The sequence below is a fragment of the Neophocaena asiaeorientalis genome, unplaced genomic scaffold (assembly GCF_003031525.2).
Source record: "Neophocaena asiaeorientalis asiaeorientalis breed wild unplaced genomic scaffold, Neophocaena_asiaeorientalis_V1.1 scaffold437, whole genome shotgun sequence".
Taxonomy (NCBI): domain Eukaryota; kingdom Metazoa; phylum Chordata; class Mammalia; order Artiodactyla; family Phocoenidae; genus Neophocaena; species Neophocaena asiaeorientalis.
Genome location: NW_020173375.1, coordinates 3,666,880 through 3,689,405, shown reverse-complemented (window position 1 = coordinate 3,689,405; position 22,526 = coordinate 3,666,880). Strand labels below are relative to the sequence as shown.

Below are 22,526 nucleotides of genomic sequence, written 5' to 3'. Positions count from 1 at the left end.
GAAAATGGGGGCTGTGTGTCTGTAGAGAAATGGCAGTCCTGGAGGCCTCTGGTCTGTTTCTCTCTCAGTGTGACCCCAGACAAGCCTCTTGGCCTGTGTGTGTGTCCCTGTTTCATGGGAGAGGCAGTGTCCCTGGTGGATGGGTACATACGCTCTGGAACCAGACAGCCTGATTTTGAACCTGGCTTGCCAGCTGACCTTGGACAAGTTAACAACCCCTCAGGGCCTCAGTGTCCTCATCTCATCTGTAAAATGAGGATTCTAATGCACCGATCTCAGAGGGCTGTGGTGAGGGCCCAGTGAATCTCTCAGCAAGTATTAGCCATCATTAAGCTGTAAAAGAGGGACAATGAGCTTCCTGACTCCAGAGTGTTTCTAGTAAAGAATTAAACACCATAAGGGAGAGCACAGGGACAAGTGTCATGGGCCACCAAGGACACAGAACACTGACACTTTCACCTCTCACCACCACACACCCCCATACACATTATAGATGTGGGCACAGACATACAACAAGGGTCATGCACTCATGTACACCCACAGCTGGCCTCACCCCTGCCTCCTAGGAGTGGCAGACACAGGCCTCTATCCTGTCCTCCTGAGCAAGAACCAAGGCTCTTGTGAGTAGATGGTGCGGGATCCTGTTCTCCATGTCTCGTCTGGCCCTTCTTCAGATCCCGTGGGCTCTGTACTTCCTCCCCTGCGTGTCTTAGGCTCAGACTCAGGGGGCTCCACTGAGGCAAGGCATAGGCTTGGCTGGCCCAGAGAGGGCTCAGCCTGGCCAGAGTGCTCTCTCTGAGGGCTCAGGCCAGGCTGTAGGCCTGCCCCCAGAGGAGCTGCCTCAGGAAAGGTTTACTGTGTGAGTGCAGAAGGGGCCCAGGGGGGAGGATCAAGGTCCATCTGCCTCGCATGCCCTCCACCAAGCTCCCATGTGTTCGTGGATTAGCTCAACATTCGACAACTCTCCTTCCTGCTTCTGGGCAGACTCTGCAAGCTCACTGCAGGACCTGTAGAAGGCATGAGCTGAGTGTGGGCATCCTGCTCTGTGGAGTCTCTCCCAGCCAGCCCTGCCCCTGACTTTCCCCCTCCATTCTTCTTTCTGTACCTCAAGGTGCCCCATGAGGGCAGGCCACCCCCTAATGCCTGCTGCAGTGGGCAGCAGGAATTCACCCCTTCTGCCAAGATTCTGGGTTTCCCATGGCTTGAGCCAGAGGGTCCACAAGGGCAGGGACACAAGCGCAGCAGCCGCCACTCTTCTTCACGGTGAGGCAGGGATTTGGAGGGCCAGGCTTGTCTTATGTCCCCCCTGTAAACAGAAAGCCCCTGCTAAAGTAGCGCTCTCTGAAATGGGGCGTGTGTAGCCCCCTGTACATGAGACAATCTATTGGGGCGTGGGGAGTTTATGCTAGCTTCCGATTATATTTACTCCTCATGCAAAAGATGAATAAGTTAACACTCACTCTTGTTTCATATGAGGATTGGCACTGCCTCCCGCCTGGTCTGCAAGGCAGGCAGACGCATGTCATGGAGGGCCTTTGAGGTTCCTGAGGGAAGATGGGGAAAGCCTCACAAGGGGTGGGGTGGGGAAGGGGATGCTGGAAGGCTGTGACTCCCTGAACTGTGCTTTACTTTTGGCTTTTGTGGTTCCACATTTTGTGGTTTGCATATGCCCAGTAAAATGGATGTACAGATTAAGTAACGTGATTTAACTCATCAGATCTCACAAAATGCATGAGTGCCTTAGAAAGATTCCTGCAAAGAAACTAGACCTAGAAGATAATTCCGATATCACAAACACAGGTGAACTAAAATAAAATGGCACTACTGAGATATCTTCTAAGTCTGGTGTAAATTAGTGTAAATAAAACCAAAAACAATGCTAATCTGATTGGGTTGGATAAGTAACTTAAGAAAACCCTAAAATTATCTTGACTCTCTGGAATATGGACTTACATCTACTATCAGGAACTTTGCCCCTTCCCTAAGTGTATATTTTGCCTTAAGATATTTTTCATTGTGTATAAGGCAGAGTATATAGAGAGACATTTAAAAATGAGTGTTTCATCTTTGTCTCATTGTTTACAAATTTTCTATTCCTTTCATGATTGAAATATACACAATATTAGTTTAAAAAGTGTTTATATATATATATAAAGTGTTTATATATATATATATATATATACACACACAATGTACAGCCTCACTAGTTTTCCGGATAAGGATGGGCAATCAAAATGGTTTGGAGACCACTTTTCTGGAGAGAGCCAGGGATGACCCAGGGCAATGAGATCAGGCCACATCCTCTCCTGGGTCCCTTTCTTTGTGTTCATGTGTCACTTGTCCTGAGTGTCACAGAGTCTTGATCACATTCCAGGGCAGCTTCTTGTAGGAGAGACATTGTCTCTCCTGTGACTCTGTCCCTAGCCTAGGTGTCCAGCAGGCTGCATGAAGGGAAGGAAGTTTACCAGTCCAGGATCCTGTGCTCAGGAGGACACATGGGGACGGACAGCTCCTCTGTGGGCCTTTAAGGGCCCAAGAAGGAGTGGGATTTCTGGATACACCTGGGAACAAGTGAAAGAGGTTGAGCCTGTTGTCTTTGACTTGTGGTCAGTCTTATTCTTCTCTCACACCCTCTCCCAGGAAGGTCCCTGCCTGTCATTCTCCTGTTCTGGTGTGCGTTTGGGCCAGTCCCTTCCTTCTTCCATCTGTAGAATGAGCACATAGGTTGGTTCAGGACCAGCTGTGGCACGTTGGGATTCAGAAGCAGAGCCACCCCCGCCTCTTTCCGCTGCAACTCTGCTCCTGGCACAGAGCAAGCGCGCGTTAACAACGGGGTGATTTTTCTTTAATTCCCTTCCAGTCAGCATTTTTGTGTTGGATTCCACCCACGAATCTGTCCCAGAGGTCAGGAAATGAGGTGATCAGCCTGAGCGAGGAATGAAGGGGGAGGGCTGACGGGCGATTGGGCAAGCGAGCTGCACAAACAAAGGGGGTCAAAGATTGTGCTTGGCCAGCCCCGCGGGGGATAAAGGGGCGCGGGGCGCAGGGAGGTGGCCCAGAAGCCGGTCCGTCTGTGCTCGGCACTCCGCTTCGCAGACCCGGGAGGATGAGGCTCGCCGTCCGCGCTCTGCTAGCCTGCGCGGTCCTGGGTGAGTGCGGTCGCTGGGAAGGCCCGCAGAGTCGCCGGCCCGGGTGCCCCCTGAATACTGGAGCCCGCCACACCATCCCTGGGCTCCGCGCTGGAGCTGGAAGCCCGGACCTTTCCTTCGCTTCTCCCCGCTGCACCCTTGCATCTGCTTCATCACTGTCTCAGGGACAGCTCTGCGCTTGCGCGCACCTTCTGGTCCTGCCTGTGCCTCTGCCACATTTTCACCCCTTCCTTGCTTCCTCCTCGTGTCCAGAAAACCTTGTAGTAGCGAAACACAATAAATTAGAGCACTTCCATCACGGTTTATCAAATCCCTTTGCTGCGGTCTCAATCAAATCCAAACTGCTTAGGATGGCATTCAAGGCCTCCCCAGATCTGGTCCCACCTCCACTGATAGTCTGATGTCCCATGGGTGCCCTTGGTGCTGACCATGCCCCACTAATGAGGCAGGGCAGTTGAAGGGTTTGGAGCATGGGATTTGAAGCCAAACTTTTTGCGTCCCCAGCGGTGAGGGGGGTAGTACAGCCTGACCTGGAAAGGTCCCGTGAGAGTAAATGAGGCTGTGGATCCAGGCACTAGTGGAGTGGACTTTGCTGCACACATCTGTGCTTTGGAGCCTGTCACTGTTAGGCCCCCTTTGTCCTCTAACTTTTGCTGGCCAGTCGTGGTGCATTTGTATACCTTTGGAGCCTTCTGTGTTTAGTTACTTGTCTTAAAGTTAACCCTTGAGAGTCGACCCACCTTACTTGACTTTGCCTACCCACCCAGCCCCCAATCCTAACCTCAGAGAATCTCACAGGGCTGTGGAAGGTAAATGCATGACTGAGGACAAATTCCTGCCTTTGGGATCTCAGGAGAGGCAGTTTGGGGAGGGCCTGGAGGAGTGGTTTTTGGGAGAGTCTGCCACTGACTCCTTGTTGCCTCCTTTGATATCCCATGGGCAGAGGTGAGATAAAGGGTGGTTGGGGGACAGGCTTCCTGTGGACCCTCTTTTTCCATCCTGGAGAACTGTTCCCTCCCCCTCTCTTGCTTTGTGCATTGTGAATATTCATCCACTTCCTTGAGCCAGCCCTGTGCTGTTGATCCACAGAGTGGAGATGACAGAGGGCTTTGTGGACAGTGCCAAATGCTCATATCATGGGGACAACACATCTGCAACCCCATGGATTAATTGCTACAGACATGGCTGGCTTTAGCTTCTCATAGTGTCAGCCAGAAAGCCTAATGGTAAAATTGAGGCAGGGGTCATTGGAAACAGAGAGAAACATTGAATATGTGGAGTTTCTAGTTATTCTTGGAACAGAGGATGACAGATAAGCATCACAGGCAAATTTATTGCCTCATCAATCATGTACCCCTATGTACTGGCCAAGCACATGGAAAACAACTCAGAATGTTATCTTCTTTTGTTCCCTGGGCAGAGACCAAAGTCTGGAGACCTGATTTCTAGGCCAGTCTCAGCTACTAACAGGCTGGGTAACCTAGGGTAAAGCATCACTCTCTGAGCCCAGTTCCCTCATCTCTAAAAGATGGTAATTACTGGATGATGTAATTCCTTCCCTGCTGGCTTCCCAGAGTTGTAGCATTGAGCCAACACCTTGACGTAGCTGAAAATCCCCTGTGTATCCTGAAGCTTGTATTCCATGGCAGGCCACGGGTCATGAGGTGAATGAAGGAGGCTCAGAGAACACAGAGGAGCAGCTTATTGTCTCCAATTGAGAGCTGATAGTCAAGTCGGCATCCCTCTGGCCAGCACAGTCTGGTCAGTGGGAAGCTAAGAGGACATTAGGGTGCCTGTCACTCGTCCCCAGACTCAGAATGCAGTGGAAACTCTGTCTCTTGTTGTTCACGGACAGGAGTGGGAGTGGACATGATGGAGGGGAAGTAGACTTCACGACCCTCCAGAGGGTGCTGCTGTCTCTCCCACTGGCACAGGACCTCTGACCTCTCTCCCCTAGGGCCGTGTCTGGCTGTCTCAGAGAAAACTGTGAGGTGGTGCACCGTTTCAAGTCACGAGGCCAATAAGTGCTCCAGTTTCCGTGAAAATATGAATAAAGTCCTCACTGATACTGGTCCTTTTGTCTCCTGTGTGAAGAAGACCTCCTACATCGATTGCATCAAGGCCATCATGGTAAGTCGTGGCTGCCTAAAGGAGAGAAGAAGAAAATCCATACTTTCTCTTTCTCCTGTTGTTTTGGAATCATTCTGTACTCATAGGTAGGAGGCTGCTGTGTGGGGCAGTCAGCCCCTAGTGCTAGTAAAATCACTTTAGAAATGGAAATACGAGCAGTCACCTTTAATGAGTCTTAAAGCAAAATCTAACATGTTCTGAAAGGGGACTCTTTTGAGCCACCAAATTCTCTGAACTCAAAGAAGAAAACAAGAATACATGCTATCAGAATGGCCATGTAACACTATTTTGGAGGTTCCTGATGCATCACAAGAAGTAGATGAATGGTACACTCAGGGAAGAGGAATACATAGTCATGATTGCTGTTGATAGCCGATCCTTTTGTCTTCTAGGTTTTCCAAAATACTCTTCACTCCTTTAACATTGTTCCTGCACATTTGAACGTGTGTCAGACCCTGTGCTGGGCAATGGGGCTGCAGTAGTGAATTTAAACACACATGCTCCTTACTTTTGAGGCGTTTACAGTCTAGTCAGGAGAGAAGAAAGACATGCAAACAAGTAGATGTGAAATTTCAAATTGTGTCATGTACAATGGAGAGAAAGAAACAGAACTTTCAGAGGAAACCTGCTTTGGCCTGGGTGTCAGGGACAATCTCTCTGAGAGGAAGCAATGAACCTGAGACCCCAGGGATGAGCATGGGTAAGCCTGCCAAAAGCTATGGTAGAATACGCCAGGTAGTGAAGCATAGCATGTGCAAAGGGCCTGAGACAGAGGAGAGCTGGGCTTGTTTGAGTTTCTGTACGGAAGGTAGGGTGACTGGAGCAGAGCAAGCAGGAGACTGGAAGGAGGAATGAGGTGGGAGAGGTAGAGTCAGCCAGATGGAGCATGATTAACTCAAGGAATCAGTGATTTGGTATAAACAACTGGTCTGTTGTGTGTGTGTGTTTATTGAACCTCAGTTACTATCATGGCTTAATTATAACTCTTGATTTATGACATAATTTCAGCTTTGGTGTATGCATACCCCTCTTTGTTTTTAAATATGTTAATAATATAAAATAATATTATCCACAAACCCACCAGAGGTTCTCAAAACTTCATCACTGCCAATAGCTTATTTCTAGGGCTACTGTGTGGCAACATTGGATTCTATGGGAACAACACCACTTGGGGTAGTGTAAGCCACTGGCCCTACTTACAACTAGTGTGTGTTTCCCCATCCAGTGCAAACAGAATCCTAAAACTTTCTTGCCTTTTATTTTAATTTAAGACATATAGGTATGTGTGGATGATTGCACAGTTTTGCTTCTTAAAATATTTTATAAACATGCCATCGCTATGTGTTGTCTTCTCATACTTGCTTTTCCCTCCTCAATATTATGCTAAGTTTTCACACATGTTGTTGAATATAGCTATTGTTCATTCATTTTCAGAGCTCTACAAAAGTCCATTGTGTTAGTATACCACAATTTATGTTTTCTTTTCTGGTCATGAGACATTTGGATTTTTTCCAGTTTTTTGTTATTCTAATCAGTGTTTGTGGAATACTTTTATACAAATCTCCTGGGACACAAGAATTACTAGTTTCTCTTTAATATATATGTAGGAGCAGAGTTTCTGTGCCATGGGATATGTGAGTATTTGACTTTGAAGACGATGCCAAATGTATTTGGTTTTTAAGCAAATCCAATGTGGTTATTCCAATTTCCACTCTCACCAGCAGTGTATGAGAGCATAACCCATATCATTCTTGGTGAATTTGATATTTTATTATTATGAAAAAATCACTATCTCTGGCAGTACTTCTTAACTAAACTCTATTTTTCTGATATTAGCATACATACTACATCAACTTTCTTTTGGTTAGTATCCTCTTCCTATATCTCGTTCCATTCCTTTATTTTCAACTTTCTGTGTGCTGATCTTTCAAGTGTGTCTTTTGAAAATTGTATATTGCTGGATTTTGTTTATTAATGAAATCTGACAAGCTTATTTATTTTATGTGGTAAATTTAGACCGTTAATAAATTATTTTTTTTAATAAATAAATTTATTTATTTTCTTTGTTGGCCGCGTTGGGTCTTTGTTGCTGCGCACAAGCTCTCTCTAGTTTTGGCGAGCAGGGGCTACTCTTCGTTGTGGTGCATGGGCTTCTCACTGAGGTGGCTTCTCTTGTTGAGGAGCACAGGCTCTAGGCACGTGCGCTTCAGTAGTTGTGGCACGCGGCCTCAGTAGTTGTGGCTCACGGGCTCTAGAGTGCAGGCTCAGCAGTTGTGGCACGTGGGCTTAGTTGCTCCGCGGCATGTGGGATCTTCCCGGACCAGGGCTCGAACCCGTGTCCCCTGCATTGGCAGGTGGATTCTTAACCACTGAGGCACCTGGGAAGCCCAAATTATTATTTTTATTATTGATAAATTTGTACTTATTTCTGCCATTTACTTTTTGATTTCTCTTAGTCCTGCTTTCCCTCTGATTTCTGATTTTTAAAAATGGAGTTTGTACATGTGTGTTCATTTGGATTGTTTTCCCTTTATTCCACCTTTCCCCCTACTGAAAGTAAATTTAAACAATTTATATATTTTAATGACTTCCCTTAAATTTTTACTGTACAATTTTAGCTTAACAAAATGTTAATAGTAAAATAATCTTGACCATTATGTCCTTCTGAAACAGCAAAAGAACTCTGGAATGTAGTAGCTCAGACTTTGCTCTTCCCTGTGTAGATATTACTATTTGATATTTTATGTCTATCTTGTTTTAACCCTGGAATGTAGATACTTCATGTATTTGTTGGCAGTATACATAAAATACTATATAAATATATATTTATATATGTGTGTGTGTGTGTGTGTGTGTGTGTGTGTGTGAGTGTGTGCATGTGTAAGTTTGTGTATGCACCCAAAAGTTCAGAAAGAGGGAAGAAGACAGAGAGAGAGAGAGGCAGAGAGAGAAATTTGGACTTGTTTACATTTTTGCCATTTCATCTGTTTACCATTCCTTCTTTTTTTATTTTTTTTAAGTTTTAAAAAAGATTTTGGCTGAGCTACGTGGCTTGCGAGATCTCAGTTCCCCAACCAGGGATCGAATCCAGGCCGCGGCAGTGAAAACACTAAATCCCAACCACTAGACCACCAGGGAACTCCCTACTATTCCTTCTTATATTTCAGACCATCCTTCTGGGACAAGTTTTCCTTTTGAAATGTGTTCTTTTGGTGATACTTTAGAGTCAGTATCTTGGTGTTAAACTCTCTCCATTGCTTGCTTGTTTGTTTTCTCTGAAAATGCTTTAATCTCCCCCTTATTCTTTAATGGTAATTTTGCTGAATGTATAATTCTAGTTTGATATTTTTACACTATTTAAAAATACTATTCCACTGTCTCCTGACTTCCACTGTAGTAGTTGAGAAGTCTGATATTATCCTATTATTCCCTCAATCATCTCTCTGGAAAACTTTGAGATTTCATGTCCTTGGTTGGTGATGTTCCATAGATTCGCTATGATATTTCCAGTTGTAGAAATCTTGTTACTTATCTTGCTTAAAGTATGTTGGATCTGTGGAATCATGTTTTTCACCAGTTCTGGAAAATTTGCTGCCATTATCTTTTTAAATACTACCTTTTCTTTAGTTCCTTTTTTTTTTTTTTTTTAATTCTAGGATTCCAAGAAAACACGGTAGGCCTTAATCTAGCATCTATATCTTTTAATCCCTCTTTCATAGTTTCAGTCTCTGCACCTCTTTTTTGGCAGCATCTGGGATGAATTCTTCAGATATAGCCTCCAGTTTCCTAATTCTCAATTTAAACACGTCTAATCAACTTCTTGCCCATTCATTCACTTTTTTTAAATTTCAACAATTATATTTTTTGCTTCTAGAAGTACCAGTTTAAACAGCTTTTCTTTTTTATTCCTGATAATTTCCTTTCTATGCTTATCTCTGTGATTGTAGCCTTCACTTTGTGCATAAAGCACATATATAGCTCTTCTCCAATGAAGCACATATATAGCTCTTCTCCATTGTTTCTGACCATTCCAACATCCACAACCCTTGAGGGCCCAAGTCTGCTGTTCCTGCTGATGCCTATGCATTGTGGCTTACCTTCTTTTGGGTTTGTTTATCTGCACCTGGGAAGTCATGCTTGACTTTAATCCTGCCCCTCCCTGCTGGTTCAGTTTCCCTTCAGAATCCCTGTTGCTCTTGTGGACTCCATGAGTTAGGCCTTGGCTCCTTGGTTCCCGAGCCCCTGAGGCCCCAGTGATTCCTGCCCAGGATCCTGGTGTCTGGGCCAAAAAAGCCCCAACCTCACTGCTCTAGGATAAGCTCTTATTTGTTTACTCATTTATTTTTATTCTGTGGTGTGTGAGGTGAGTGGGGACAGTCTCTGGAGGTTTCACCTACCTTTTGAGATACCAAGAAAACCATAAAGATTGTTTCATATATGGAGTCTATTTGTGGAATAAAAAGTCCTTCACCATTGTGAATGTATTTAATGGCACTGAAAGGTACTCTTAAAAATGGTTAAATGATAAATTTTATGTTGTTATTTAATTACAATAAAATAACAAAAACAATTCCAACTATTGAAAGAAAAGTTTCAGCTAGACAAATATATGGTTTGGCTTACGTTATTATTTTATTTCATTTAGAAATACTATTACCTTATTATTTATCTATAACATGACATAGATCATAGAGCTATAGTCCCTGCCTTGTAATTTAATCCATAAATAGTAAGAACTATTTATGGAGTACTAGCAAGGGCTTCAAGAAAAATCATTTTGATTAAAGATATTTGAAGCAAGAAAAAAAGCAATAAAAGTATGTTATGAAGTGCCTATATAAAAGATGGTCCTTCTCACTTCAAGAGAAAATAAATTCTAGACCTAGTGGGAAGGTATCTATAATATTGGTTATAGTGAACCAAGTGAACTACTGGTTTAAAGATGAGAATTAGTGGAAGCAAAAACTAAAAATGAAAACCAAAAACCCAGCAAGTAACAGTAAATGGGAGAAATAAACCCACACTACGTGGATTCGAATCCCAGCTCCATGACTTACTAGCTATGTGGCTTGGGGAGGTGACTTAAAGTTTCTGGGCCTCTATTTTTTAATGTGTTAAATGGAGCTGAGTTGGACAATGGTGTCTGTGTAGTTGATTAAATGAACAGTCAGCCATAATGGAAGTAATAATTAGCATTTAACACTCAGTTCAGAGTATAAGCTAGAAGTTAAAGCCAGAGAAAGCACCCGTCCCTGAACAAAAGACTCCTGCAGTTATATGGACCCAGGACAGGAAGAAAAAGTACTGAGTACTGAATCAGAGTGGAGAAGGATGTCTTCAAGCCTCCCCTTCCCCATAGAGAATTCTCCACAGAGGCATCTGAGGAAGATCTCAGCAGAAGGCCCAAAATAAAGGGGTCACCAAATGAAAGGACCTGAACTTGAAATGTTAATATGTGTAACAGCATGGCCAGGCAGAGGGACCTGAGTCCTTGACTGCAGCCCCTTCAGAGCCTGTGGTGCATGGGCTGTGCACCCAGTCTGGTGTTGGGGGGGCAGCTTTCCCCCAAGAGGCCTGCTGGTAAAGCCTCTGTAATTTAGGTCAGTCTTGAAAAATCACGATAGTTTTCTGGGCCAGCAGCTGGACTCCTCACCAGGGAAAACAGAAAAACGATCCATTCTTTCTCTTTGCAGGAATTAAGGAATATGGTGGCCAAATCCCCTCACCAGGGAGGTAGAGTTAACTGAAGCTTGTGGTGTTGTGCAGTTAGCTATTGGCCACACTGAGTGTTCTTCTGGCCCCAGATCCAAGGAGCACCACCCAATTATAGACAGACCTTGCTCAGAAGTAAGGGCTTCATCAGACTCTGGTCTGTTCTCTTCCAGGATAATGAAGCAGATGCTGTGACGTTGGATGGTGGTTTGGTATTTGAGGCAGGCCTGAAGCCCTACAACCTGAAGCCTGTAGTGGCAGAGTTCTACGGCCCAAAAGATAGTAAGTTCTCCCCGGGGACCCAGGAAGGTGTTTGTGGCCCTTGTTCTCTCCTGGTAGATGCTGAGTCTTGTCTCATTCAGGCAGGTAACGGGGATTAGCTACTGATAAGCCTGCCCCAGGGGGCAGTGAGTGGGGAATGAGGGGCCCTATCAACCCCCACAGCCACAACTCAAGGCCTCTGGGAGCTTTGGGCTGGTTGAGGACTGGTGCTCAGGACACTGACCTCCTGGGCAGGCTGTGTGCAATCTGAGCTGAACCACTGGGGTTTAAATGTGTAAAGAGCAGTTCTCCAAGAACCACAGGTGCCACACGCAGGGGAGAGATCACACAGGAGCACAAACTTGGAGCCCTGACAGCTTTGCGTCTCTTCTGAGAGCAACTCCACCGTCTCTGGGCCTGTGTGAGGGACAGAAATACTTAGAGAAAGTCAGGACTGTGGCCTCTGTTGCCACAGTTCCAGTTTCCAGGGGAGCTTGGCTTGGTAGTTGTAGGCAGATACTCCCTGCAAGGCCTGGGTAGGCAATAGCATTGGGGCATGTGTGCATGTGGCTTCTTGCTCCTGGGTTTGCCTGGAGGGTTGTTACAAATGTCTCCTCTGTGGTCCTTCCTTTCCCATGTAAGCCTAGGAGAGTTTTTCTGATCCTTCCCTCTTTAGAAGCCAACCCAACATAAATGTTACCTCGGGGTTCCCCTTCCCTACTCAGGAGCCCAGTAGTGATGAGCAGTGCTTCCCTGGGGCCCAGTTTGAGAGTCTTTCATCCACGGTCTCCTTTTGCAGACCCGCAAACTCAGTATTACGCTGTGGCCGTGGTGAAGAAGGGCACTGAGTTTGGTCTGAAAGAGCTCAAAGGCAAGAAGTCCTGCCACACAGGCCTCGGCAGATCTGCTGGGTGGAATATCCCCATGGGCTTACTTTACTGGGACTTGCCTGAGCCACATGAATCTCTTCAGAGAGGTAAGCAGGCAGGAGGGTGAGTGCCCTCAGCAGGCATCTCTTCCTCAGATGCCCACATGGGCCACACTGGCGTCACTCAGACATGATCAGGTGATGATATGTGATGACTCTGGGAGTGGAGGTGGGAGGTTAAACAGCTTTAAACTGGCAGGTCTGCTGCACCAGCAGCCATTAGGGGCTGTCATAAGTCCTTTTATCTCTGATCTCCTGACACCCCACCAGAGGTTGTCCTGAGGAGTCAGGGGAAGGGAACAGAGGGCTTCAGTCAGGGCCAAGGTTGCTGGGCCCCACTGTCCACTTCCCTGGGGTGCTTTCCTGTCTGTGGCTGATGCTTTCCCCATTCTGCTGGAGCTTTCCCTGGTGGCCATCTGCTGGCCATGAACTTGGCGTGCACCTCTCCAGGCGGGTCCTCCATTTCTCACGCATGGATCCCAGAGGAGACCTGTCTCTGAGCTGTTCCAGTCTGACAAGGCAGGGAGGGGGGCTGACGGTGACCTGGTCTTGGAGGGTGGCTGGCACAAGCCTGGTTCTTGGGGAGGGAGGAGGGAGGAAAGGGGTTAAACTCGCCCCTTTTTGGAAACCCTTAATCTTGAAGAGTGAACACTTGTAAAGGCAAACTGGGTCTGGGGGTGCTGGTTTTGTCTGGGTCTCTCTGTCCCATCATGAACCTAAGCTGGGAGCTGTAAGTGCCTCTGGCCAGGCTGGCTCACGCCTGTGCTTCTGTGTCTCTGTGTTGAGCAGCAGCGGCCAGTTTCTTCGCAAGCAGCTGCGTCCCCTGTGTGGATCAGTCGTCCTTCCCCAAACTGTGCCAACTGTGTGCGGGGAAAGGGACGGACAAGTGTGCCTGCTCCAACCATGAACCGTACTTCGGCTACTCAGGGGCCTTCAAGTGAGTGAGACCAGCTTCTGCTCCATCCGGGCTCCTAAGTGTCCAATGTCCTTGGCTGGAAATCTCCCCTGGCCCACAGCAGAGCCCAGTCTTCAAAGGGGCAACCAGGGGGCCTAATCGCCTCAGTGACACAGGGACTTAGTGACACAGCTGGGACTCCCCAGGCCAGGCCGGGCCAGTGCATACTCTCTTCATGTGACATTGACAAGGAAGTCCTCTCCTGGGGCTCCTCTTTCCGTTTCCCCAGAGTTCTCTCACTGGACTAGGCAGAGCCTGAAATGACGGGCACGGCCCTAGTGTCCATGCTGCTCTTCAGTGGCAGGCCCTCTGCTCTCCACTGCAGCAGCGCTGACCGCTCAAGGCGCTGGCCTCTCTCCTGGCTCCTCTCACCGTCCCTGTGCAGGCAGCTCATGTGGCTGATTTCTTGCTCCCTCTCCTCCCTTGGTTATAACTCTAAAGTTTTAGAGCCAGCCAAGGGCACCTTTCCTCCCTCAAGAGACACTATGCCTTTATCCTCCACCAGAAGTTTGAAAACACTTTTCTCATTGAAACATCTTCAGTGCCTTTTTTTTTTTTTTTTTTAATTTATTTTCTTTACTTTTATTTATTTATTTTTTTTGCGGTACGCGGGCCTCTCACCGTTGTGGCCTCTCCCGTTGCGGAGCACAGGCTCCGGACGCACAGGCTCAGCGGCCATGGCTTACGGGACCAGCCGCTCCGCGGCATGTGGGATCTTCCCAAACCGGGCCACGAACTCGTGTCCCCTGCATCGACAGGCGGACTCTTAACCACTAGCGCCACCAGGGAAGCCCTTCAGTGCCTTTTTGATGCTTTGGGGCACATGGTGAGGGTCCTCCAGCTCCTGTGAGCTCACCCCCCTATCTCCATGGTACCCTGGATATCAGTGCCCCATGGTGCCCCCTCAGCTGTGGGTCTTCATAGAGGCCTCCCCCAGGCCCTGCCCTTTCCCCAAGGCTGGAGAGTGTGGTCAGACCCTCAACCTGAGGAGAAGGGCCAGCCCAGCAGGAACCCCCCTAATGTGTCTCCTCCCCACAGGTGTCTGATGGAGGACGCTGGGGAAGTGGCCTTTGTCAAGCACACCACGGTACTTGGTAGGTGACAGGAGAAGCATCTGCAGGTCCCTTCAAGCAGAAGGCCTTCCTTTTCTTCCTGCCTTCTTCTACATGCTCAGTAGTCAGACATGAGCATAGCGTGTTCCTCCTTTCTCACTGCTGGGGTGTTTACCTGCTCAGAGGCGTGTGTCTGTGGGGTCCCCGGCTGGACTCCTGGGCTTCATCCTATCGTTCAACTTCCTAGACACTGGGACCCTTCCTCCTGGTCAGTGTTGCAATAGCAAAGGATTGGGAGGAGGTCTGGCTGGCCTTGGCCTGTAGTCAGCCTGCTGAGATGAGACCTCTTGTGGGGTGTGGGCAGTCACCCCTGCACAGGACATCAGAAGCTTTACCTGTAAACTGGCTCTGGGACCCTGAGCAAGTCAGTTTTCTTCTGGCTCAGTGTTTACTCTAGGCTTCTCGGCTCACACAGTTTATGATTCAGTGGGGTTTTGCAGGGGAGCGGAAGGGGCACCACACCTCACGCTCTGCCTGCCGTCGGCTCACATGGGCTTCTCTCCCCCAGAGAACCTGCCTAACGAGGCTGACAGGGAGGGGTATGAGCTGCTCTGCAGGGACAACACCCGGAGGCCTGTGGACGAGTACGAGAGGTGCTACCTGGCCCGGGTCCCTTCCCATGCCGTCGTGGCCCGAAGCATGGGCGGCAAGGAGGACTTGATCTGGGAGCTTCTTAACCAGGCCCAGGTATCGAATCCCCATCCTCTTTCCTGCTTAGCAGTTCCTGCTTGGATCTGGGGCATTTTCCTGCACTCCCTTCTTGCCACTGTAGAAGCCCTTCTGTGTTCAGGATACAGTGGGGACCATGCCACACACCATCCACTTATAAGAAAGCATCCAGCAAAGCCTTCTTGGAGTTGCACAGAGCCTAGTCCTGCATTATCATCTGTCAGACCCTTACATTCTGGACCAGTGACATGAAGCTGATCCTTCTTGCTCTATTCCGTATCTCTCCCGTTGGAAAGGAAATGATCTCTCTTCCAAGGTCCTTCAGCCTGACTGCAAGGGAGCTGCACACACAGCCAGCTTTCCTTCCCTAGAGCAGCAGAACACCAGAACTGAGCCAACTTTCTCTTATCCGGCCCTCCCATCTGTCCATCTGTCCATCAAGGCAGCCACACAGTGTCAGCCTCTGAAGGAGATGTGTTTCTTGCACTCAGTGAGCTGTCATCCAGCCAGGGAGACAGGCACAGAAACACATTCAGTGAAATTGGGTGTTTGTTATATGTCCCAAGAGGGCTGTGAATGGAGACGGTGCTGGGTGGGAAAGAACAGATCCGACTGCCCTCTCTCCTGGTATCTTGAAAATTTCACTTTTTAATTTAGTTTCCTGAGTTTTAAATTTTTCTTCGGTCCCATTTTGCAGCATCCCTTGTTGCTGTAGCCATTCAGATCTGTGTTTTTACCACACACAGGAACATTTTGGCAGAGATACCACTGAAAGCTTCCAGCTCTTCAGCTCCCCTCATGGGAAGGACCTGCTGTTTAAGGACTCTGCCAATGGGTTTTTAAAGGTTCCTCCTAAGATGGACTCCTGGCTCTACCTGGGATATGAGTATGTCACCGCTCTTCGGAATCTAAGAGAAGATACACGTAAGTGTTTGTGAAGGATCGTGTGGCTCTAGGAGCTTGGAAAACTGGTGAGGGTGTGCACCAGCAATAGAGTCTTTCCAGGTATTGAACACCTGTCCCAACAATCCTTTGTCTGCCCTGCCTGTGCAGCCCAGTGTTAGATGAATGCTAAATGGCATCACCAATGGGCATTAAAGGAAATTCATGCTTAAAATGATTTGTATTGATACCAGCACTGCTTCCCTTGTATAAATCAAGGCTACCCTACCCACTTTGTGAAGCCAGTTAGCCTGGCATGAAGTAAGTCAAATAGAATGAAATTGCTACAAACGTGCACATCTGGAGCCAATGCTATGGTCAACATGTGCCATGGTGAGGCTGGAGCTTTAGACAGGTCGATCCTGCTTCTGAATTTCCTTGGGTCATTGGGGATGTGTTTGAACATTCATTCAGCAGACAGGTATTGACCACCTATCTATAAACTGTGCAACGTGCTGGGCATACAATGGTGAGTCAAAGATATATTAAATTCTGCTGTCATGGAACCTTCAGCCCAGTGAGGAAGACAAATGTTGAAGGAATAGTCACTTCATTGAATGATCAATTAAAAATGAGAGATTTCCTCAGCAGAAGGAAAACAAAAACAAAAACCCAGAACAAAATATCATGGCTCTAGAAGAGTGCAAAACAAAGAAAGACAGGTCCCGGAATTGAGGTAAGGCTTCCCTGAGGAAGTGCCTCTTGAGCTGGGTCTAAAAGTTGGGTAGGTGTCCATTTATTCAGCCAACATTTATTGTACTGACCATGAGGCAGGCACTAAGGGTGCCATGGAGAACAAGACAGGCATGACCCTAGCCGTGGCCAAGCTTATGTTCTCCTGCAGGGAACAGACAATAAATAATGAATAAATATATAACAACAGCTCAGATGGTTAAGTGCTATTTCTAAACAAAGAGGGAAAAAAAAAAAAACCCAGCCTGAAGTGATAGAGTGCCTTGGGGTCGGGAGGAAAGTTGACTTCTCATAAGAAACAATTTTAAGTTAAATCTAAATGATAAGAAGCCAACTAAGAGGCTGTTATTACCTTTGATTTCTAAGAGAGTAATTCCTTGAATGGGATCTGTCTGTGTAATGCTGAAAAATCCTAGCATTTTCATGAAGACAGTAGCATAACCAGCAGGCAACATCTGGGCCTCTTCTAATCTCTGGTTCTCTTCCTTATGTCCTAGGCCCGATCGCCTCAAAGGGTGAATGCAAGAAGGTGAAGTGGTGTGCAGTGCACCACCTGGAGAAGGTCAGGTGTGATATGTGGAGTGTGAACAGTGACGGGGAAATAGAGTGCGAATCAGCAGACAGCACTGAAGAATGCATCGCCAAGATAATGGTACGTCACTCCTGCCTCTGTAGGGCAGCATCCCTGCCACTGTTGCCCACCTGTCCCCAAGGGTGAGTGAGTGTTCCTGGGAATGACACGAAAAGCCGGGTTCCAAGGAACCTTGCCCTCACTGTGGGAGACCAGCCCCACCGAAACCTCAGGACCTTTGGACTTCTGGATCTGAAGGGCTCCTTAGGGCTTGTTTCCCCTAGTGTTAGCACCCAGTGGAGGGCAATCTGAGTCATGTCTGCTTAGGGAGGCTGGACCTGAGTGTGGGTGTGCCTGAAACCCACGGTGTGCCATGGCAAGTGAGACAAGTGTGACAGGGTCGTGTTGTTGTGCAAGCAGGTAGAAGTTTAGCCTTGTTGATCACAAAAGCATTCCATATTTGCTTTTAGATAATGTTGAAAAATTGGAGGATATAAAGAAGAAAATACATAAAAACTAATCGTAACCTTATAACTCAGAGAAAATCCTGTTAACTGGGCTCATATCATACATACAATTTACTCTCTTTTCTCACCTAATCTTATCTAGGGAGCTTTTCCCTTGTCACAAGTCATTCTTTGAAAACATGATTTTTAAAAATATATTTTAAAATATATTTTAGTTTATTTTTGAAAGAATATACACTATTCTGTTTACAGTGGTATGTCTGGGGACCAAGTTTATGGGGGACTTTCATTTCTTTTTTTTCTTTTTTCTTTTTTTTAAATTTAAATTTTTATTTTCCCTTACGGTTTATTATAGGATGTTGAATATAGTTGCCTGTGCTATACAGTGGGACATTGTTGTTTATCTGTTCTATGTATAACAGTTTGCATCTGCTAACCCCAAACTCCCAACCCATTCCTTCCCCAGCCCCCTCCATCTTGGCAACCACAAGTCTGTTCTCTATGTCTGTGAGTCGGCTTCTGTTCTGTAGATAAATTCATTTGTGTCATATTTTAGATTCCACATATAAGTGATACCATATGGTATCTGTCTTTCTCTTTCTGACTCACTTCACTTAGTATGATAATCTCTAGGTCAATCCATGTTACTGCAAACGGCATTATTTCATTCTTTTTTATGGCTGAGTAGTATTCCATTGTATATATGTACCACATCTTCTTTATCCATTCATCTGTCGATGGACATTTAGGTTGTTTCTGTGAAAACATGTCGATAGCTTAATGTTGATAGCTATTCCAGAGTGTGGATGTGCTACAATTTGTTGAGCCATTTCCTTGCTATTGAGCATTAAGTTTGGTCCTATCTCATTGATATTATGAATCACACTTGCTTTTGCCCACTTACACATTTTGCCCAAATAGTTTCCCACATATCTGATTATTCCTTTAGGGTATATTCCTCAAAAGTATATTTCTAAGCCCAATGGGAAGCTTGGCAGTCTTGTTGAATTTAAGCATTTCTGAAATTTGGGGCTTATTAGCTCTATTAGATCATTATATCTAACAGATCATTTGAGTTTATTTGACTCATTCATTAAAGACCTTGTATTGACCAAGCAACCAAAATAGCACCCAGCCAATGTGGCCGAGATTCGGGTCTGGGGCCCCCATCAGGAGGCGCTCTATGCCACAGGCACAGCCCTGAGTCTCTGACTCCACTCATTTGTCTTACAAATGAGAACTCCTGGTGTCAGAAAGGTGTTGTGAGAGTGTCTCTGGGACAGTGTGCCCTATGAGAGGACAGGGGGACTGAATGTGGGTCTTTCCTTCTGAAGAAACTAAGCAAAGCACCCAGAGTTGATCATCAGTTCATCATGGTTTGGGTGAAAATGGGAGTACATTTTATTTTCTATGTTGGGTGTGCCTGACTGATCCTTTGGGGGTCCAGTACCAGCAGCTTCTGTCTCGCTGGGCCTTCATGACCTGTGCTGGCAAGGCTGCTGCAAGGAAACAGCTTGGAGGGCATGTGGGACAGAAGATGGTCTCTTTTCACCTGCTGTGATGTGCTGTGTCTTTGCAGAAAGGAGAAGCTGATGCCATGAGCTTGGATGGAGGCTACATCTACATAGCAGGCAAATGTGGTCTGGTACCTGTCCTGGCAGAGAACTACAGTAAGTGGAAGGGGCTTCTCTCAGTGTTTCATTTCCCCTGGGCCATGGAGAAAGGAAATGGAAAATCACAGCCTGATTTATGCCACATGGGCCATAAAGCTCTTGCTTACTGAGCACCTCCTACTTCCTAAGCTCTGGGCTCCCTCATCTCTAGTCCCCAACACTTTTCTTGAAGGATGGGATCTTCTATCATACCTCCCACAAGGGAGTTGGAGGCTTTGCACTGGGAAGTTCTAGCTAAAAGTGACCCCTCTGCAGAGGACATCTAGATTCTCAGTTGGGATTCCTGGCAGGTCTTCTTGATTCCAAAGCTCACACTTCTCCTCTTGCCCTGGTGCAGGGATTCAAGTATGGTTGGCAGAGACCACTGTGGCCACAGGATAGATAGAGTGGGAAACCTGAAATTTACAATTTTGGACTGCAATCCAGAGGCCAGGGAGCTAAAGTGAACTTGCATAATCCAGACAGCCTGGACCTTTTGGAAACTGGTGATATGTAGACAGTTTTCCTGGCTCTTTTAATTCTGAGCTGCACATGGTAAAGACGATTTCCAATCTATAAATGAGTATTTAATGACTTCTTCGTTTTCTCCTCTACAGAAAGTGAGGGCCCACATTGTAAAAACACACCAGAGGAAGGTGAGTTGAGATTGGTAACCTCATGAGTTTAAGATAAATTCCCATTGCTTTTGGGAAAGGGTAAGGTAAGTTTAAATTCAAATCAAAAGTAGATAAGAGACCAATTTTCGGAATGCAAAGGAATCATGGAAGTAGAGTCACTGGCAATGATGATTACGTTTTTACACTTGCTATGACTTGCACATGGGAATTTTCATTTAATCCTATAAGGTATTTCTTGTTGACTTCTAAGGATGCATAAGAGGACCAACAGCTCAGAGAGATTACAAGTTGTCTAGACTCCAACATCCAGCAAGCAAATACAGGCCCTCCCCACCACTCCTGACTGCCTCGCATTGCACGAGGCCAGCAAAGTTTTAGATGAGGGTTAGCACCAGCCCAGGAGCCTTGCTGAGACGTGCCTGGCAGGGCTGAAGGGAGAGGCTCATACCGGTAGATGTCCAGGGGCATGATTGCTCAGCCTCCCAGCCAGAGCTAGGCCCAGGAACCCAGGCCAACCTGGCTCTCACCCAGCGCTCTGGCTGGGGGTGGATCTGGAAAGATGTGGCAGGAGAAAGACAGGAAATCTTATCAAGGTGGGGTCTGGGGCCCACACTCAGGTCCCTGCAGGTCATTTCCAGCCATTAGTGGGCAAGTCTGTCCTCATCACTTGTCCCAGTTACAACCTTCAGCCTCTCCCCATCACACTAGGAACCAAGCTCTTCAGCCAAAAATATAACCATTCTCATTCCATGAACAATAAGATTTGTGTCTTTTCTGTTGGAAACAATTTCCTGAATTAATTAAATTGGAAAACTGAAATCATGAGTTGATATTCTATTACCAGTTTTAAAGATCAGCATGTATTTGCAGCTAATCATGGCAGCTAACTTGATTTTGACAGTTTCCACTTTGCATATTTATTGTGGTGCAAACCTGTATTCTCCTTATCACAAATTATCTGGCCAGAATATCCCTGTGGTTTATTGCTCATTTACTACTCTTTCCTAATGTGCCCTTCAGTATCCATTCCTCTACTATTCCACAGTGGAGGGTGAGTTGCTGGTTTATGTCAGTAGCTTCATGCATTTGGGGAAGGGTTATACACCAGCCATTGCTCTGATGGTTATGTATTCCTACTACTTTACTTTCTAAGTTCAGATTAATCTCCACCTCCTGGAATGACTTGTATCCACCCCACCCCCACCCCCCCCATCAGTTATTGGGAAAACCCTTTCAAAGAGAGAAGGAATGGTTTGGGATAATTCTACTCCTTAAGGAGATGGCAGATTTAGACACTCTGGAGGGCCCAGGGGTGTTAATACTCCCTATTTAGGTGTCTTTCTTGCAGGGTACCTTGCTGTGGCTGTGGTTAAGACATCAGATGCTGATATCAACTGGAACAATCTGAAAGGCAGGAAGTCCTGCCACACTGCAGTAGACAGAACCGCTGGTTGGAACATCCCCATGGGTCTGCTCTACAATAATATTAACCACTGTGAATTTGGTGAGTGAGCTCTGAGAGGCTACTGTTGTCAGGGCCAGGTGGGAAGAGGTGTACTGGGAAGAGTGAGGTATGGTACAAGATGCTGTGGCCGTGGCTCTATGGTAATACAATTTGGTTTAGTGAACTTCAAGAAAATATCTAAAAGGAATGGTAGGGCTGGGAGGTGGATCAGAATGGTTCTTTTCAGTTGCACATAATGGCTTAAGTGAATATGCGTTTACTTTTCTCTCTCATGAAAAAGACCAGAGACAGCAGTCCGTGGCTGGTACTGTCGTTAGAAACCCAGGCTCCTCTCTCTTCCTGCTGCACCATTCTCAGCATGAGGCCTCCATCTTCAAGGTCACTCATGGTTGCCATTATATCCACGATCCAGGCAACCTCAAGGAACAAAGAGAAAGGGCACTTGAAGTATGTGCCACCTTGTTAAAGGAGCTATTCAGGAACTGTAGCCCAATTACTTCAGCTAATTTCTCATTGCCCTGAACTTAGATACATAGTCACATTTAGCTGTAAGAGAGGCTGAAAAATGTCATCGTTTATTTGGGCATGTTTCTGTCCCAAATAAAACTAGATTTTTGTTCAAAAAATTAAAAGTAGAACTACCATATGATCCAACAATTTCACTTCTGGGTATTTACTGGAAGAAAACAAAAATACTAACTCGAAAAGATATGCACCCACACATTCACTGCAGCATTATTTACAACAGCCATGACACGGAAAGAACCTAAGTGTCCATCATGAATGAATGGATAAAGAAATTGTGGTTTATATATATACAATAGAATATCATTCAGTCATAAAAAAGAAAGAAATTTTGCCTCTTGCAACACCATGGATGGACCCTGAGGGCACTATGTGAAATAAGTCAGGCAGAGAAAGACAAATACCGTATGTTCTCATTTATATGTGGGATCTAAACAAAAATAAAACAAAATAACCCGAGCTCACAGACACAGAGAGCAGATTGGCGGTTGCCAGAGGCAGGGGTTGGGGGTGGGCAAATTGGGTGAGTGTAGTGAAAAGGTAAGAACTTCGGTTATAAAATAAATAAGTCATGGGGATGTAATGTACACCATGGTGACTATAGTTAATGCTGTATTGCACATTTCAAAGTTGCTAAGAGAGTAGCTCTTAAAAGTT

General features: G+C 46.2%; 1 protein-coding gene across 1 annotated transcript in view; it reads left to right on the top strand.

The window, feature by feature from the left end:
* The first annotated feature begins 3,019 nt into the window (after positions 1 to 3,019).
* LOC112400470 (serotransferrin-like) overlaps positions 3,020 to 22,526 on the top strand; it is a 31,460-nt gene continuing 11,953 nt past the window's right edge. The window contains exons 1-12 of the mRNA XM_024746229.1: positions 3,020 to 3,149; positions 5,107 to 5,279; positions 11,165 to 11,273; positions 12,052 to 12,228; positions 12,970 to 13,117; positions 14,174 to 14,229; positions 14,756 to 14,934; positions 15,663 to 15,840; positions 17,049 to 17,203; positions 19,169 to 19,259; positions 19,859 to 19,897; positions 21,228 to 21,383. Of these exons, the coding sequence (XP_024601997.1) occupies positions 3,107 to 3,149; positions 5,107 to 5,279; positions 11,165 to 11,273; positions 12,052 to 12,228; positions 12,970 to 13,117; positions 14,174 to 14,229; positions 14,756 to 14,934; positions 15,663 to 15,840; positions 17,049 to 17,203; positions 19,169 to 19,259; positions 19,859 to 19,897; positions 21,228 to 21,383 (1,504 nt within the window). The 5' untranslated portion in view covers positions 3,020 to 3,106. The remainder of the gene's footprint in view (positions 3,150 to 5,106; positions 5,280 to 11,164; positions 11,274 to 12,051; positions 12,229 to 12,969; positions 13,118 to 14,173; positions 14,230 to 14,755; positions 14,935 to 15,662; positions 15,841 to 17,048; positions 17,204 to 19,168; positions 19,260 to 19,858; positions 19,898 to 21,227; positions 21,384 to 22,526) is intronic.